Source organism: Thunnus maccoyii, chromosome 10, assembly GCF_910596095.1.
Source record: "Thunnus maccoyii chromosome 10, fThuMac1.1, whole genome shotgun sequence".
NCBI classification, from domain to species: Eukaryota; Metazoa; Chordata; class Actinopteri; order Scombriformes; family Scombridae; genus Thunnus; species Thunnus maccoyii.
Window position 1 is genome coordinate 30680388 of NC_056542.1, and position 17173 is coordinate 30697560.

Below are 17173 nucleotides of genomic sequence, written 5' to 3' on the forward strand. Positions count from 1 at the left end.
AACTGTTGAACTATAAAATGTTAACTAAAAATATACCACTAAAACTTTAAAATATTGAAATTTAGAATACTAAACTATAACCCTTAAATCAACAGCTTAAAGGTCTGTTTTCTTTTAGAGATAGGGGAAGAGTCTTTACACGTCTTTCAAGAGACCAGAGGGGAGATTTGGACCGTTGGACTACTTAAAAATGAATGCAGGTAATGCTGGCCTGATCCGTAAGTGGGGCTCGGTTGTCAGTAGTCTGCTGGCTCATCCCCCCCAGGGCTGCTGTTCTCTGGTGGGCAGCCAACCTCTGCTGCTCACTGGTGACAAGAGACAATTGGAATTAACTAGTCCCAACACAACCAGCCTGCCCACTTGTGCCCAAGAGTACTTTTTCTTTTTTACTCACACAACATGGCAGAGCTCTCACTCTGCCCATCATCTGTTGTGCCGTAGTACTCTGTGTGGTTTCCTCTGTTGTGCCGGCGAGCCTGCGGTCCCTGTGTCGTCTTCTGTCATTTCTGCTCATTTCTCCTCTCCGTCTTAATCCCCTGCATGCCCAGGAAGTTAAACATGCATTAAAACATTAGCAACAGCAGATTTCAAACTAAAAGCATGGAAATACGACCAAGCACACCAATAAAAGTCATTTAAAACATAGCAAATAAAATCATGCAATATATAATCACAGCAAACCATAAAAATATTAATATAAGGGGAAAAAACCCCAAAACTTCTGCCGCATGACATATGCATTGATTTATATGCCTATTTTCTCCAAAATAATCAAAGGTATGGCAGTATCATTTAATGTGCACTTATTTCTCTGTAGGGATGGATACCAAAGCCCAGTATTAAAGGGCCCTGAGGCTAAATTATTAAAGACCGTAGTCTCTCATCCACCAGCATGCTAGCTCAGCTAATAGCGAATAAGCTAAAACAAAAGCTGTCTGCATTTAGTGTAGGTGTTTAACTTAGTTTGCCACGTATATTAAAATTTGCCAAATTCTTGTAAACTTAACTACAGGCTAAGATGGCAATTCAGTTTTTATTCATATAGGTAGAATAAAAAGAAGAAGAAGAAGAAGATAAAGAGGAGGAGGTAGAAGAAGAAGAGTATGACGTAGAAGAAGAGGAGGTATCTTCTTGTTTCTTCTTCTTCAAGAAGAAATAAAAATAGAAATAGAAGAAGAAGAAACAGAAGGAGAAGAAGAAGAAATAGAAGTAGAAGAAGAAATAGAAGAAGAAATGGAAGACGAAATAGAAGAAGAAACAGAAGAAGGAGAAGAAATAGAAGAAGAAACAGAAGCAGAAGAAACAGAAGAAGGAATAGAAGAAGAAGAAACAGAAGAAGAAGAAATAGAAGAAGAAATAGAAGACATGAAAGATGAAATAGAAGAAGAAACAGAAGAAGGAGAAGAAATAGAAGAAGAAACAGAAGCAGAAGAAACAGAAGAAGGAATAGAAGAAGAAGAAACAGAAGAAGAAGAAATAGAAGAAGAAATAGAAGACATGAAAGATGAAATAGAAGAAGAAACAGAAGAAGGAGAAGAAATAGAAGAAGGAAAAGAAGAAATAGAAGAAGAAACAGAAGAAGACATAGAACAAGAAGAAACAGAAGAAGAAGAAATAGAAGAAACAGAAGCAGAAGAAACAGAAGAAGGAATAGAAGATGAAGAAATAGAAGAAATAGAAGAAACAGAAGCAGAAGAAGAAACAGAAGAAGGAATAGAAGAAGAAGAAATAGAAGAAATAGAAGAAGAAACAAGAAGAAATAGAAGAAGAAGAAACAAGAAGAAATAGAAGAAGAAGAAACAGAAGAAGAAATAGAAGAAGAAGAAACAGAAGAAGAAATAGAAGAAGAAGAAATAGAAGAAATAGAAGAAGAAACAGAAGAAGACATCGAAGAAGAAGAAACAGAAGAAGAAGAAATAGAAGAAGAAATAGAAGAAGAAACAGAAGCAGAAGAAAAAGAAATAGAAGAAGAAATGGAAGACAAAATAGAGGAGGAAACAGAGGAAGGAGAAGAAATAGAAGAAGAAAAAGAAGAAGAAATAAAAGAAGAAACAGAAGAAGACAGAAATAGAAGAAGAAACAGAAGCAGAAGAAACAGAAGGAGAAGAAGAAATGAAGAAGAAATGGAAGACGAAATAGAAGAAGAAATAGAGGAAGAAAAGGAAGAAATAGAAGAAGAAACAGAAGAAGACAGAAAAAGAAGAAACAGAAGAAGAAACAGAAGAAGAAGAAATAGAAGAAGAAACAAGCAGAAGAAACAGAAGAAGGAATAGGAGAAGAAGAAGAAACAGAAGAAGAAGAAGAAACACAAGCAGAAGAAACAGAAGAAGGAATAGAAGAAAAAGAAATAGAAGAAGAAACAGAAGCAGAAGAAGAAACTGAAGGAATAGAAGAAGAAGAAATAGAAGAAGAAATAGAAGAAGAAACAGAAGAAGAAACAGAAGAAGAAATAGAAGAAGAAATAGAAGAAGAAACAGAAGCGGAAGAAGAAACAGAAGAAGGAATAGAAGAAGAAGAAATAGAAGAAGAAACAGAAGAAGAAATAGAAAAAGAAGAAGAAATAGAAGAAGAAGAAGAAACAGAAGAAACAGAGGAAGAAACAGAAGAAGAAGAAATAGAAGAAGAAGAAGAAATAGAAGAGGAAGAGGAGGAGGTAGAAGAAGAAGAGGAAGAGGGGGAAGAGGAGGAGGTAGAAGAAGAAGAGGAAGAGGGGGAGGAGGAGGTGAAGAAGAAGAAGAAATAGAAGAAGAAGAAGAAGAAGAAGAAGAGGTAGAAGAAGAAGAAGCAGTTGTGACCTACAGCAGCTCCTGGATGAAAAGAGGATGTTGCGGAGGAAGCTGTCCATCACTGAGAAAGCCAACAGGACGTTGGCAAAGGAGATGATTGGAAAATTAGAAGAAGGGATCAGCTCTCTCAACCACCAACTCTCTGCTCTGAAGGAGAAGAATGACACCTCCGGGATCATCTTTTGGAGGAAGCCCAAGAAAGAGCATCAGAAGGCAGAAGAGGGGACAAAAAAGAGAGATGAGCTGATCATCTCTCTTCAACAGAGCCTCCACACTCAGAAAGAGGACACAAGGAGGATGGGAGCCTCTGCAGATGAATCCAGCTGGCAGTAAACAGCCAGCAAGCTTGAGGTGCTCCTCATTGAAAAGGACAAAGAGATCAGCAGGGCCACAGAAAAAAGACAAGCCGGTACCAACGCTCACATTAACACCCTGGCCCTGCTGAACGAGACACAGTCAGCTCTGAATTAAAGCAAACTTACATGTGACGCGCTCGAGGCAAAGCGAAAGCAGCTGTCTGAGAGAGAGGAGAGCTATGGTAGAGAGCTTCAATTAGAAGCTCTCAGAGATGGAAGAGAGCTTCAATTAGAATTAGAATTAGCTCTCAGATAAAGAGGACACCTACAGGAAGAAGCTGGCAGAGAGAGACAAGAGCTACCAGAAGAAACTCTCTGAAAAAGAAGAGAGCTGCCAAAAAGAGTTCTCAGAGTGAGAACAGAAATGAAGAAAGCAGAGAAAGAGCTTTAAGAAGGAGTTCTCTGGGACGGTGGAAAGGTCCAGAAAGAAGCAGTGGGAGTTGGGAGAGGAGGGTACAGCAGTGGGAGAAGGAAAAGAGAGAGCTGGAGGAGACGCTGCTGGCCAAAGAGAAAATGTGGATCCATGAGGAGGCAGAGAGGGAAGAGGAGATCCGACGTCTGATAGAGGAAAACCTCCAGCTTCAGGTACGCTGCCTCAGTTCATCTTTTTCATTCAAACAGCTTTTTTCAGATGACTTGAGAGCTTTGGAAGTGAAATCAAAATATGCTATCTTTCTCTTTTACAGGAGCTCATGATGGAGCTGGAGTTACAAGAAATGACAGCAGCAGCGACAGCCCCCTTTTCCCTCAACCCTCTCCTCACCCTCCCCACCCCTCTACCCTCCCTAGCCCCACTTCTATCCTTATCCCTACCTTTACCCTAAACCCTTCCTCTACCCTCTACCCTTACCCCAGCCCCTAACCCTACTTGTACCCTTACTTTCATTAAAATTCACTGTGACAGACTGTGTTTTAATTTCTCAGATTTTTAAACTGTGTTGTTTCTCTCTTACACATTAAGCGCAAACTAAGTAGCTGCTTGGGGCCCTGTGGTGTTCAGGGAGCCTCTAAAAGAATTAGGGCCACAAAAGTCCCTTGTAACCGATAAATGATTATATCTGACATTATTAGATTGTTTCTGATGCATCAATGTGAGGCTGGTCCAGGTGGAGCTAGTTTGAACTACTTTATATAATAGTTTAGTTGTGGCTCTGAACCTGAGGTCAGAACCCTGCAAAGAGTCACAACATAAATCAATCACAAAACAGGAAAGAAGACAAAACCAAGTTTCTGCTGCACAAACCTCTATCTATATTTTAAACTTCTCCGTAATGTTAGCTTTTTTTGTTAAATATTACCACATTTGAACAATTATTTATATGAAATCATGTGAGAAGCTCAGAGGGGAAACATCTCTGATTTTTACAAGAGGTCACACCACAAAGCTTCAGAGCCACTGATTTAACCATTAGCGATGCATTATGGTTCATAAATTTATCAAATATTTTATGATAAAACATATTAAATGTTAACCTAAACCATATAATATAATCGTCTAAAATGTAGTAGAGTACAAGTATAAAGTACAGTGATAGCACTTAAGTGTCCTTTTTTGTTGCTGCACCCCTATGGGGTAGCTGCAGTATCCTCCAGTCTCATAAAATCCAACATTATGTTCTCCTCTTTTGACACCAGGTGTCATAAAGACCCTCCCCCATGAATACTCTTACTTGCATAATTATTGTCAATATATATTCATTGTCTCTTATTATATTTCATATTACACAGGACTGTACTGGATTAATAATCATAGTCTGTTACTCACAGAGTTGTAGATATTTAAAGATCCATTAGAACATGGTTAACGCAGTGCCTCAAGTCATGGTAATATTAAACACAAATAATAAATATGAAATATAAAATGATGATTTGATTGACTTGATTTTTTAAAATAGTTTTTCATCTTGGACCTACTGTATATTTTATTTCAGCTTTCCCTTGAAAGATGTATTGTAAAAATTTGGAATCAAAGAGAAGGAATTTGTGCGTGTCCAACCCAGTCTCACTGCACTTCATGAAATAGCAACAAAATTTAATCTATAGACTCGCATACATGTACACGAATTTTCCATTTTTTTCCTGACACTGAGAGCACGACTTTCAAACTAATGTTTTTTTAATTAGATGTATGTTTTGTGCCTACACCACGTTTTTTTGTCAGTTGGGAGTCAGGAGCACAGAAGCTGAATTGTTTTTTCTCATTTGTTATTCTTTTTTTATTATAACTATAACCACTACATTACTCAATGTTAAATCACAAGATTTTATCCTTCTTTTCATTTCTTTATTTTAATTTTATCAGTACAGTCAATGCCCAGAAGTCCTCACCATATTAAGGTTTCCTTTTAATGATGTCCAACATTTCTCTACAAAATAACACAAAAGTGTCCTTGATAACTAAGCACTATGATACGTTAATATTATGGCCATTAATTCTATTTAATTCTTTTTCAATTCTGGGAAATAAAGTTTTTTTTGTCAGTTTTTAATTGCGGAAGGCTACAGAAGTGTATTGTGTTGTGGGTAACTTGGCCCATTCGACTACTCTTTTGGGTTGTCTGCCATCTGTGGGATTCATTCCATTTCAAATTGCTGCCAGTCCGCCACAACTGAATCCAAATGCCATTACCTCTGTTAAAGGTGCAGTGTGTAGGATTTAGTGGCATCTAGCGATGAGGTTGCATATTGCAACCAACTGAATACCCTCCCCTCAACCCTTTCCTTCCAAGCGTGAAAGAGAAACTACGGTGGCCACGAAACTTGCAAAAAACATGAAAGACCCTCTATAGAGCCAGTGTTTGGTTTGTCCATTCTGGGCTCCTGTAGAAACATGGTGGTGCAACATGGCGGGCTCTATGGAAGAGGACCTGCTGCCTATGTAGATATAATGGGCTCATTCTAAGGTAATGAAAACACAACAATTCTTATTTTCAGGTGATTATACACTAATTAAAACATACTTATGAATATTATATTCCTTTCTGCATATATTCCTTCATTTCTGCCTATAAATCCCCCTGACTCTCGCAAACTGGTCCTTTAAGAAAAGGTGTGTCTGTATGTTGATCACTTGTATTGCACTATAAACAAATAAATACAATGTATGGTGTTTTTATTTTACGGCCTGTGATTGTAAAATGTGAAGTTGCTCATTTAATTTTATGTTTCCAAGAATATGTGGCTAAGGACATTTAATATGAAATCTTCCTTAAAACATCAAGTCTTCCTCAATTAATATTGAGTCACGTCATCCAATAAAGCACTCAAACATTTGTGTGTGTGTGTGTGTGTGTGTGTGTGTGTGTGTGTGCGCGCGTGCATCAAATCTTGTACCATGGCCATATAAATAGGATGAAGACGGGGTTATCAAAACAGACTTTACATTTCGCATCCCTCATTTAATCCCTGCACTTGTCACTTTCATATATTTCATCAAACTAGACTTCAGATTGTACATTGCATTCAATCTCCACTGTTAGATAATTTAATTATTTATGCACATGTTTATTCTTCATATATTTCATTTCTTTGTGATTGATTTATATTGTGACTCTTTGGAGGTTCCTGACCTCAGGCTCAGAGCCACAACTAAGTAAGCGATAATCAACGAGTAGTGCGTTAAACGGTTCTTCGCCTCCAATAACTTTTTTATTATTATTATTATTGGTGTAAATGATACTCTCCCTCCAACTGTTGGTGCAGCACTCATGAGCACTCCCTCCTGGCCGTTGATGTCATGGGACTTCCTGTTGACCTCCGCCATCTTGTCTGCAGCCAGCTCTTCTTGACTCCGCCCATCCGCCTTGCAACGGCGTGTATTTTTTTTGAAAATAGTAACTTTGATTATTTTACATTTCTTTTGTATTAGAAACATTTATACAGTGCTTGAAAACACATGCGTTTTAAAATTTATCGATTTATTTTTGATGTATAATCAATGAATTTATTATCACGTTTGCGCGGGAGGTCAAAGGTTGCGAACAAGATGGCTGAACACAACCAAGCCGCAGTCACAATGGTCTGAGCAGTCCGATGGAGAGAGAGAGGGTGTATTTGGATGTTTTGATGCATGACGACCACAGTAATTGTCATATGGATCTATACTCTTCTACAATACACCGGCTGTCAGGCATGGCTGACTTACATTCATGGATAAGTCCACTGTGGTTGCAATGAAAACAGTGCACACCGCAGATAGAGCACTGACTTTTGCAGAGAGGCGAGGACAGTGCTGGTCCTAACATTATACCGTGTCTTATGATTGTGTTGCTTTATATTACAGGCTCTTTTTAAAATATTTTGCGGTCTCTTTGGTGTAGTAGCTTACCTAATGTTAAGCTAGCACAACACGACTGCTGAGAAGTGAGCATCACGGAGCAGAGTCACGGATGTTGAAACTTCAGCCAAGAACAAGAAGAAGCGAAGATGAACAGGAAGAAGGATAAAGGATTTGAGAGCCCTCGCCCCTTTAAATTATAAGTATTTTTTGTATAATTGTGTCCTAGTTAGCATGAAACGAAGGAAAGAATTTGCCGTAATCTTCGATAACGTTAGTAGAAGTTAGTGAATAATTAGTAACGTTAGCGAAAACTTTCCTACAGACGATAATGTTAGCATTACTACAAGTACAAGAACACTTTGAAAAAAAGCTCCGCTTATTGAATGGGAGCGGTTAGACAGGTTCATACTTAAGAATTATACTGACATTGGTATTCTGTCATTGCTTTTACGACCCACCAGGTGGTGTGCATCAACAACATCAACTTCCAGAGGAAATCTGTCATTGTGAGTACTGCAACATTAGTATGACAAGAAAATACGTAAAATAGCTGTCTAGTCTATTTTGTTTAGTCATTTTGCTGTGGTTCGACCAACAAGAGCGGCTAATATTAAACCAAGTTATCCTATCCAGTCAGTGCACCCCTTGTAGTATTATAGTTGACAGCAAGAGAAAACTGCTTAACAGCAGTGTTCACTGTTTTTGTCCACCTATGTACACAATACACGCGTTTAACGGGATAATTATTAACTGCATCAAAAACTTATCAAACTCATGTATTGGATAATTTTTACTTTCTGGACGTAATGCAGGCTTATATGTCAGACTGCTACTATGTCACAGGCATACAGAATTATGTGAAGTTTAAGCATCAAGGAATTTGGAATAATTTTCCTCTTTGATAAAGACAGCACAGACACTTTTGTTTGGAACAATTTTGGGTGAACAAACCTTTTTTTATGCAACTCACCTTGAGATTTGAATCCGGACAATTAAAAATCATTTCAGCAACTGATGACAAATCTAGTCAGTTTTTGCTAACTTCTCCCTGTCATTTGCATCCCACAGGGCTATGTCGAGCTGACCATTTTCCCGACAGTGGTCAACCTGAACAGGATCAAGCTGAACAGTAAACAGTGTCGCATCTACAGGGTTCGAGTCAATGAACTTGAAGCCCCATTCATTTACAATGACCCTACACTTGAGGTTTGCCACCATGAGTCCAAGCAGTGAGTATATCAGTCTGTCTTGGTCTGGGATGCACATTTGTGTGGAACTTAAAGTATGTTAGTGTAACAGTTGCACTGGAGTTAAAGTCATTCCACATATTTTATGCCATATACTTCAAACTAAGTCTTGGTAGATAATAGCTTTCATGCTTGAATAGTTACTTTAACTAGATGTATTTACTAGTCTTCTTGTGATTCAGGTTTGTGGTCTAAATATTACATCTTCAAACATTGTTGTTTATGTGATATGACGACGTACACTTTGAGTTAAATTTGTAAGTCGTAGGAACTTACTCTGCATAAACATTATAGAATAAGCCAAGAGATTTTTTTCATCAGTTTGATTTGTCAGCGGTTTGATTCACTGGGCTAACCAAAAACGCACACTTCTACCTGGCTATTTTATCTATTAAAATGCTCCTTAGTTCAATTTACAGAAAATGTACTATATCACAACTTACAGCCAGTATACAGATGTGTCAAAAGATGTACCCCTGTTTAATTTCCTATCATAAGGTTGGAGTAAGTTTAAGTTAAGTTCAGAGTAAGTTTGGTTGTGGCAGAGAGGTGTGCTAAGAAACTTGCTATTGTTGTTGTTATTATTCAGTAATTGGAGAAAGCCATCCATATTTTTACATACTTGCTGTAACTTTCTAAATTTCACTAGGAGGGGATGATAATTCACTATCATTGTCTGTCAACTTTAAGTGGAATCGTATGGTAGACCTTTGATTATATCATCATAATGTTTTATGTGTTGATATGTAGGAGGAACCTGAACTACTTCTCCAGTGCCTACACAGCAGCAGTGAGTGCTGTGGACCCTGATGCAGGACACGGGGAACTGGTCATCAAAGTTCCCTCTGAACTCTGGAAACAAGGAGATGGTGAGAAGCAAACCATGAAGGCCACTGACAATTAACTGACAGTTAACTGATAGTAATATCATAAAGTTTAAAAAAAAATCACATTACTGTATATCTGCCAATATTAAGTTTTTACATAAATACAGTGAAAAATATATTTTGTCAATGTAGAAGAGATTCAGGATATAAAACAGTTATTTTGCCAACCAACAACTCACATCATCCACTATCCTTTTAAAGTTCCATCATCACTAAATTGTTTATTTTGTTGTAAGCAGTTATACATGTGTATACATGTGTTTATTCATATATTTGCCAGTTACTATAGCGCCTTCTGTGGGCACCCATAAATGGAGACAAGGGTATAAACAGATAATCATTGACAATATTGTAAAACACAATTGCAATAATATAAAATAAAAATATGTCTATAATATACACAGGAGAAGTTATAATTCCTTATAAATATTGTACATAAATAAACACTCAAAATGTCCCTCTAGCTCAACATTATAGTGTGTAAACCATTAACAATATATTAACTGTTTAAATACTTGGCGTTAAAGTAAGTGTTACTGTTAAATACAGAATTGCATAACTTCCTGATGGCTCAGATGGTAATGGTCACACGAGCTGACCACCACGGTTTTTTGGACTACCTCAGAGGATCTATCTATCTACATATTATCTATAGAAACTCAACTGTGAGATTGTGAATGATACACTAATGTTTCTGTGTTTTCTGTCTCCAGATTTGAAAGTTTTAAAGGTGTACATAGAATTTTCCCTGGACCAGCGAAAAGGGGCTCTCCACTTTGTTGTACCTGATGTGGAGGGCAGTATGGCAGAGAGAGGAGCTCACGTGTTCTCCTTTGGATACCAGAACTCCACCAGGTATCAAAAAATGTGTTTATAGTAACCCTTATTTATTGTGAGTTCAATTTGTCCATTTGCTGACAGACCATCAAAATTGCACTTCCTCTAAACTCAATATTGTCACTCCTTTCCTCTCTGGGCATTACCTCTGTTCTTGTGCAGACTCACACTTACAACTGACTTTTGTAGTCTGCAAATAACGCCCATTATAACATTAGTCATCACATTCATTTCTGTTTTTTGGCTGTGCTTCAATCTCATCAAATTGTCCTCTCCCTCAGATTCTGGTTCCCCTGCGTGGACTCCTATTCAGAGCTGTGCACGTGGAAGCTAGAGTTCACAGTGGATGCTTCCATGGTGGCGGTGTCTTGTGGCGATCTGGTCGAGACCGTCTACACACATGACATGAGGAAGAAAACTTTCCACTATGTCCTCCCCATCCCCACCGCGGCCCCCAACATCTCCCTGGCTGTGGGGCCCTTTGAAATCCTTGTAGACCCCTACATGCATGAGGTGGGTTCGTTGTGTCTAGGGGTGGGATTAAGTAAGTAAGATTTTATTTTAGGGATGCACGATATTGGGTTTTATGCCGATATTTCCAACTCACTGTGGCCGATTGCCGATGTCGATATATGCAGATATTTTTTTCCAGATGGCTGAGGAGGCTATTATGCATGCAAGCATAGATTGCACTAAGTATGATCAAGAAAGACAATATATGAAGGAAGAATTTAGGAAGACTGGAGTTCAGGAGCTCAGTGTTAAAACTTTAATGAACCTGCCAAGTAGGAGGAGCAGTAGAGTTTTCTTTGAGTTCATTAGACAGACAGGATTAATGTGTAGCATTTAATCTCTGGTCCACACTCCGGAGCAGAAGGTGGCGGTAATGCATCTAATACGCTGGTTGCCAACTGCCGTTATAAACCGTCTTCCCACTTTAAACTGAATAACAATCCGGGGTTCGGTGCTCCAGTTGGATCCGCATGGAGAGCCAGGGCTAACGTTAGCTGAGAGGGTAATAATAGAGAGAGGCTAATATTACCCATATTGTGCTAAAAATAAGATCATGTTGTTGTTTTACTCAGGCAAGTAAAGGTATTGTTTGTTTTTTTATAGACATAATTGGCATTTCTACATAGAAACTACTGATTTTGTTTTTAGAAAGTCAAAAAGCACAGCACCATTCAAAGGTTGTGGCTATAGTTTTCAGTAACATACTCAACAAGTAAGAAAAGCCAAAAAACACAATGCCTGATACTCAACAGTTCAGGCAGTAATAACTGTAAATCACAGTTACACAGGCAGTAAAACATGTGAGTCATATTAATCTGAACGCCAAGTACTGTTGCAGTGTACCACAGCTTTAGTGGGCACAGTTTGTATGAGTTACTTTTCAAGGTCTTGTACAACAACCTGTAGAGTTACAAAGAGGCCAGGAACTGTTGGTATATAATCATTAGGGTATCTGCTTTTTGAGTTTGAGTTTTTATTGTTAGTTTAAATTTGTTTTTTACTGCAGGTGAATTGCAATATTGTGCCTCTGTTTTTTTGTCCACCCTTGTATTTTCTACTAATGACCACTAGATGTCCCTAAACACAAGGAGGCAGCGTTCAGTTTAGGTTTACTAATGCATAGTAGGCAAATAACTTGATTTGCTTTATCAAACCATCTTATGGTATGAATTATGCAAAATATAAGTGAACACCACATCCATTCACACTTTTCTGACATTTTATAGACTAAATAATTAATCAAAAGAACTAATAAAAAGTATTCATTACTTGTAGCTCTAAACTTGCCAGTTTCAGTTTTGTTCCAATTTCAAAATATTTTAAAATAAACTCAGCCCTAATGAATAACTATAACATTGTTTTTTGCTCTGTCTCCTCCCAGGTGACTCATTTCTGCCTGCCGCAGCTGCTGCCGCTGCTCAAACACTCCATGTCTTACCTACATGAGATTTTTGAGTTCTATGAGGAGATCCTCACATGCCGCTACCCTTATTCTTGCTTCAAGACTGTGTTTGTGGATGAGGCCTACGTACAAGTGTCCTCCTACGCTTCCATGAGCATCTTCAGGTAGGCATGAGATGGTGTGTATTTTCAGGTAAAGATAGGGTTGATACATTTCTGTATGAATGCATAAATACCAAATGTACAAATAAATAAACAGCCACAGAAGGTTTCCTGTATGTATTTTCACTGTGACTTTATTGTGTGTATCCTATTCTGTCTCAAACTTCAGTTGTTGCTTCTGTCTTTCAGTACCAACCTGCTCCACAGCGCTATGATCATAGACCAGACCCCACTAACACGCAGTTGTCTGGCCCAGGCCTTGGCTCAGCAGTTCTTTGGTTGTTTCATCTCCAGGATGTCATGGTGAGACTCAACACTTTATGGCGTTGCAAAGCCCAGCCTTTGAATTGCAAGAACTTGCGAAATTGCGAGAGAGTCGAATTTTCAGTCAGGGTTTCGGAGCAACTGAATTAATTTTCATAATATTACATTCACTTTCAAGTTTATTGGAATTCAATTCCAAACTAATAAATTCAATCACAAATTATGCTATTCAGATTCAGTTTTTCAATGCAATTATTCAAGTTAAACAATGTGATTCAATTTCAAATATAAATAATTCAAATTCAGTTTCTGGTTCAGTTTCAGTTTTTTGCCTATAGTCAAAAGTCAGCTCATTCCTGCTCGGTTTAGTGTTTTTTTTGAGGCAACACATTTGTCAGGATAAATGTGTTAAAACCACAGACAGCATCAGCAAAAATGGAGAGAGAGAGAGAGAAACAAAGCACTCACATGCATATAGACAGAGAGGTTTTAAACTGAAACTGAACCTAGAAATCATGTAATGTGATTGAGACTCTTTTAAGCCATAGCAGCTTCTGATTATAATGATCACTGACAAACAGTGATGACATCTAGTCTGTTTTTGTAGTTTAATTGTTATGCCTGACACAGCAGAGGAAGCAGCTTGTGAGAGGACAACTGAATCTGCATTTAAGCACACCGTCATTCCTATTGTTAAGACATCTGGCCTTGTGCTTACAGCTTGTGCAGGCAGGAGGGTGGCAGCAGGAAGGTGAAGGGTGTTAGATAGATGATGTCTATCACTTTGATTGAAGTGCATATGTAACCACTGCTGCTTCTTCTGGGTGAATGAAGCTGTCACTTCAAAGACTTCAAATATTTAGTAGTTTCTTGACCATGCATGTCTGAAACCAGCCCTGAGCTAAATACACAATCATGGAAAGAGGTGTTATGAGTTCAGCCAGGATCACACTGCAGTACCCCAGTGTCCAGATGTTTATGTAATGGAAAAGCGCTGTCATTATTGTTTGGAAGCATACTCACATAATGTACAAACCACTTTCGATGGAGCCCAGGCTGTCAGCAATTCCCTCCACTGCATTCTGGTCTTTTTGAGAAGTGTGGTAACATTTAGCCTTCAGACCTTCTCATATAAGGTCGGTGTTGAGAGATTTACAACAGGACTAAGGTATTTTGTCAGTACTAGGAGTCAGAAGTCAGGCCAACACTGGCCTGAACAACTGTATTTGCCAGCATGATGGATCACTGCGTTACTGCGTAGCAACTTGGCCAGTGTGGTCGGTGCGTGTGAGAGACCGAGGAAGTGATTCAGGGGGGCTCGCTTGTGTTAAGAAGCCCATCAGTAGGACTTTAATACACATTAGTGCTGCCAGGTCTGTGGAGAGAAACGCTTGGGTGTCTTTTCTTTACCTTCTCTCATCCTTTGTTGTTTTCTCTTCTTCCTTCTTCTCCTCTCTGACCTCTAAACACACATCAGATGTGGGGCCATGGTTTGCTTATGTTGTTGAGCTGGCTGGCGTTGTGTAAGAAAAGACCCCAAGAAAGTCAGATCTCTTTGATTTTAGCAAAGCATGGCGCTGCCTGCTAGCAATTAATCAGACTGGGGGTTAACTGGGGCCTGTAATTGAAAACAGGCCATGCTCAGTAGCCCATCAGACATATATAAAAGGAAAGGCACAAGAAAAAAAACCATCTCATTTCCAAATCTATGAAATAGTTGTCTCATGAATGTCTGCTGATATGAAGACAGACTTGACCCATCATTTCTTTTCTAGGTTTTGTTTTCTGTTGTGCTGTGTTTTAGGGCATTTTGCAATTTACCAAGCCAGAATGTGGGGCTACTTTTCAAGGTTTCTATTGTCTGGGAGATCATTAAAGAAATTCAATTCAAAGCTTTAGAGTACCACAATTCTCAATTATCAATCTTTTGATCCATAGACAGGTATTAGGGCAAAGAGTGGATCAAATCTTTAAAGGAAGTGCTTCTTTCTCTCCTCAATGTTGATTATAGCAAACACACAGATGAAATCATTTTTACTTCAAAGCCAGACTGGATTCAGTTCAGCATCAAGCAGTAAAACCACCATTGTTGATATTGTGTCTCTTTTTTACAAGCTAATAAATCCAGGCTGATACATTTATGTTATGAGGTGTGTTTACGTTGCCAAGTTTCTTCCAAGAAACATCCCGAGGGTAAAACTCAGTGATAAAGCAACACAAGCATTTAAGTGCTTTGAACAGGTTTTCCCCATTGAAAGTGCTCAAAACAGTGTGAGCAACAAAAAAAAGGTTGAAAAGGTCAAACCAAAAGGGATTTCATCATCAGACTGTCAGGTTTCTCAGCTCCATATACCTGCACATGACTTTACACAGCACACTACTGGAGAAATGGGAGGAACAATCAGCAGTGTTGTTTATTGTAGCCTAATTATAAGTAGTGCCATAAATCACATCACAAAGAGGCTCTGTGAAAGTCTGAATGATTGCCGGTCTGAATTTAATTCACATAAAATCTGTGAAACTGTAGTTCATTTGCTACTGTTCATTATTTTGTAATTTGTAAGCTTAGACTGTAGTGACACGATATGACATGATGATATGTTGTCCTGCAGGGCTGATGAGTGGGTGTTAAAGGGAATCTCAGGCTACATCTACGGCCTCTACCTGAAGAAGACCTTTGGAGTCAATGAGTACCGGCACTGGATCAAAGAGGTAACAGTTTTAATTTCTACTCTTTTTATCCTGTCATGACACTTACAGGGTTTCCTCCAAGGAAAATGGTTAGCAGAGGTGGTAATAGCTGCCCAACTCCTGCAGTGCAGTAGTGAGGCTTAAGTTTCACACCATGTCTCTACTTTCCCAACTTGTAAAAACTCAGCAGATTTTCTTTTCTGCCGACATTGTGATGTGCCGCTGATTAGTTTCTGCAAAGCGAACAGATCATTTAATCGATCAGTCAACCAACAGACTGAATCTTGTTATCTATGTAGTTACTAGTTGTTGGTTTAAACAGCCACGTCACTCACTGAATACACGGCCTTTGCTGTGTGATGTTTTCACTGAAGTTTAATAAGCCTACTATTTCATAAAGTGTAATAATGTCTTCTGATTTTAGAGGAGGTGCTTTTTATTTCATACAAGGTGGCTCCACTATAAAACACAGCAAGAAAGTTTCAGTAAAGATAAACTTTAGTGAAACTTAGCATTCACTAAAGTTTTCCATTTAATGAATGCTAAGGGAAAACTTTGAGCTAGTTCACAATGATTAGAGTTATTTCAGAAATGTTTTTCTTACAAATGATTCAAGCAGGAATGAATAGTCTATTTGGAAACTATTTTGATAATCGATTAGTAATTACTGTCATTTTCCAAGCCAAAATAGTAAACAAAAAAAAACATGCTACGGTTCCAGTTTCTCAGATTTGAGGATTTTTTGTGGTTTTGGACATTTTGGGACATCACATTGAACTCTAGGAAGTTTAGACTTTTTTTTTTTTTTACGATTTTTTTGCACTTCATAGACTGAACAAGTAATCAGTTAATTGAAAAAATCATTGGAAGATAAATTGATAACAAAAATAATCGTGTGTTGCAGCCCTACAAATGATGTGCATGAGATGCAAAAAAGAAATTACTTAGAAATGTAATTTAGAAATGACTTATATAAAACTGAATTTAAAATAATTTCATTTTTCCTGAGCTTTTATAAATGTTGGTACATTTTATTCTGTTGTTTCCCAGGAGCTGGACAAGATTGTGGATTATGAACTAAAGATGGGAGGGGTTCTGTTGCACCCAACCTTCAGTGGAGGCAAAGAGAAGGACAAGTAATAGATTTCATTTCAATTTGAATCCTCGTGCATCGTAGCAATTCAGTTTTAATGTTTGAAGTGTAATTAGCGGGTCATTTGCTGGATCATAATTGCGTGACACACTGACCAAGCTTTTTTTTTTTTTCTTCAGTCCAACTCCCCACCTTCACTTTTCCATCAAGCACCCCCACACATTGTCCTGGGAATACTACAAGATGTTCCAGTGTAAGGCCCACCTGGTGATGAGGCTGATAGAAAACAGGATCAGCATGGAGTTCATGTTGCAGGTGAGGATTTCTTGCCTTCCCTCTCTGTTATTGTGGTAGTCAAAATAAGTTGGAATTAACTTCACAGCAAAACACTGACGTAGTCTTCATTTTAATTCTTTGTTGTGATGCTTTCCTTCAGGTTTTCAACAAGCTCCTGAGTCTGGCCAGCACAGCCTCATCCCAGAAGTACCAGAGTCACATGTGGAGTCAGATGCTTCTGTCTACTCACGCCTTCCTCAAATCCATCTCTAACGTCTCTGGCAAAGACATTGGCCCTCTCATCAAACAATGGGTGTATCCTTTTATGTGTCACCTACTAGTTCTGTCATTTGGTACATGCTCCTTGCAGCTGTTCTTGGA

General features: G+C 38.4%; 1 protein-coding gene and 1 long non-coding RNA gene across 3 annotated transcripts in view; one reads left to right on the forward strand and one right to left on the reverse strand.

Moving 5' to 3' along the window:
- LOC121905558 lies at positions 1-7556 on the reverse strand. 2 transcript variants are annotated; one of them, XR_006098438.1, is made up of 3 exons: positions 7470-7556; positions 395-536; positions 1-305 (listed from the first exon to the last, which is right to left on the reverse strand). It is a non-coding gene; the product is annotated as an uncharacterized LOC121905558 (long non-coding RNA). The 2 variants fall into 2 exon arrangements; XR_006098439.1 differs by lacking the exon at positions 7470-7556 and adding an exon at positions 2800-3882.
- taf2 (TAF2 RNA polymerase II, TATA box binding protein (TBP)-associated factor) overlaps positions 7060-17173 on the forward strand; it is a 27278-nt gene continuing 17164 nt past the window's right edge. Inside the window, exons 1-12 of the mRNA XM_042423875.1 lie at positions 7060-7617; positions 7873-7927; positions 8490-8650; positions 9419-9537; positions 10269-10410; positions 10674-10905; positions 12287-12471; positions 12658-12771; positions 15345-15444; positions 16474-16559; positions 16696-16831; positions 16953-17107. Coding sequence (XP_042279809.1) covers positions 7568-7617; positions 7873-7927; positions 8490-8650; positions 9419-9537; positions 10269-10410; positions 10674-10905; positions 12287-12471; positions 12658-12771; positions 15345-15444; positions 16474-16559; positions 16696-16831; positions 16953-17107 — 1535 coding nt within the window. The 5' untranslated portion in view covers positions 7060-7567. The remainder of the gene's footprint in view (positions 7618-7872; positions 7928-8489; positions 8651-9418; positions 9538-10268; positions 10411-10673; positions 10906-12286; positions 12472-12657; positions 12772-15344; positions 15445-16473; positions 16560-16695; positions 16832-16952; positions 17108-17173) is intronic.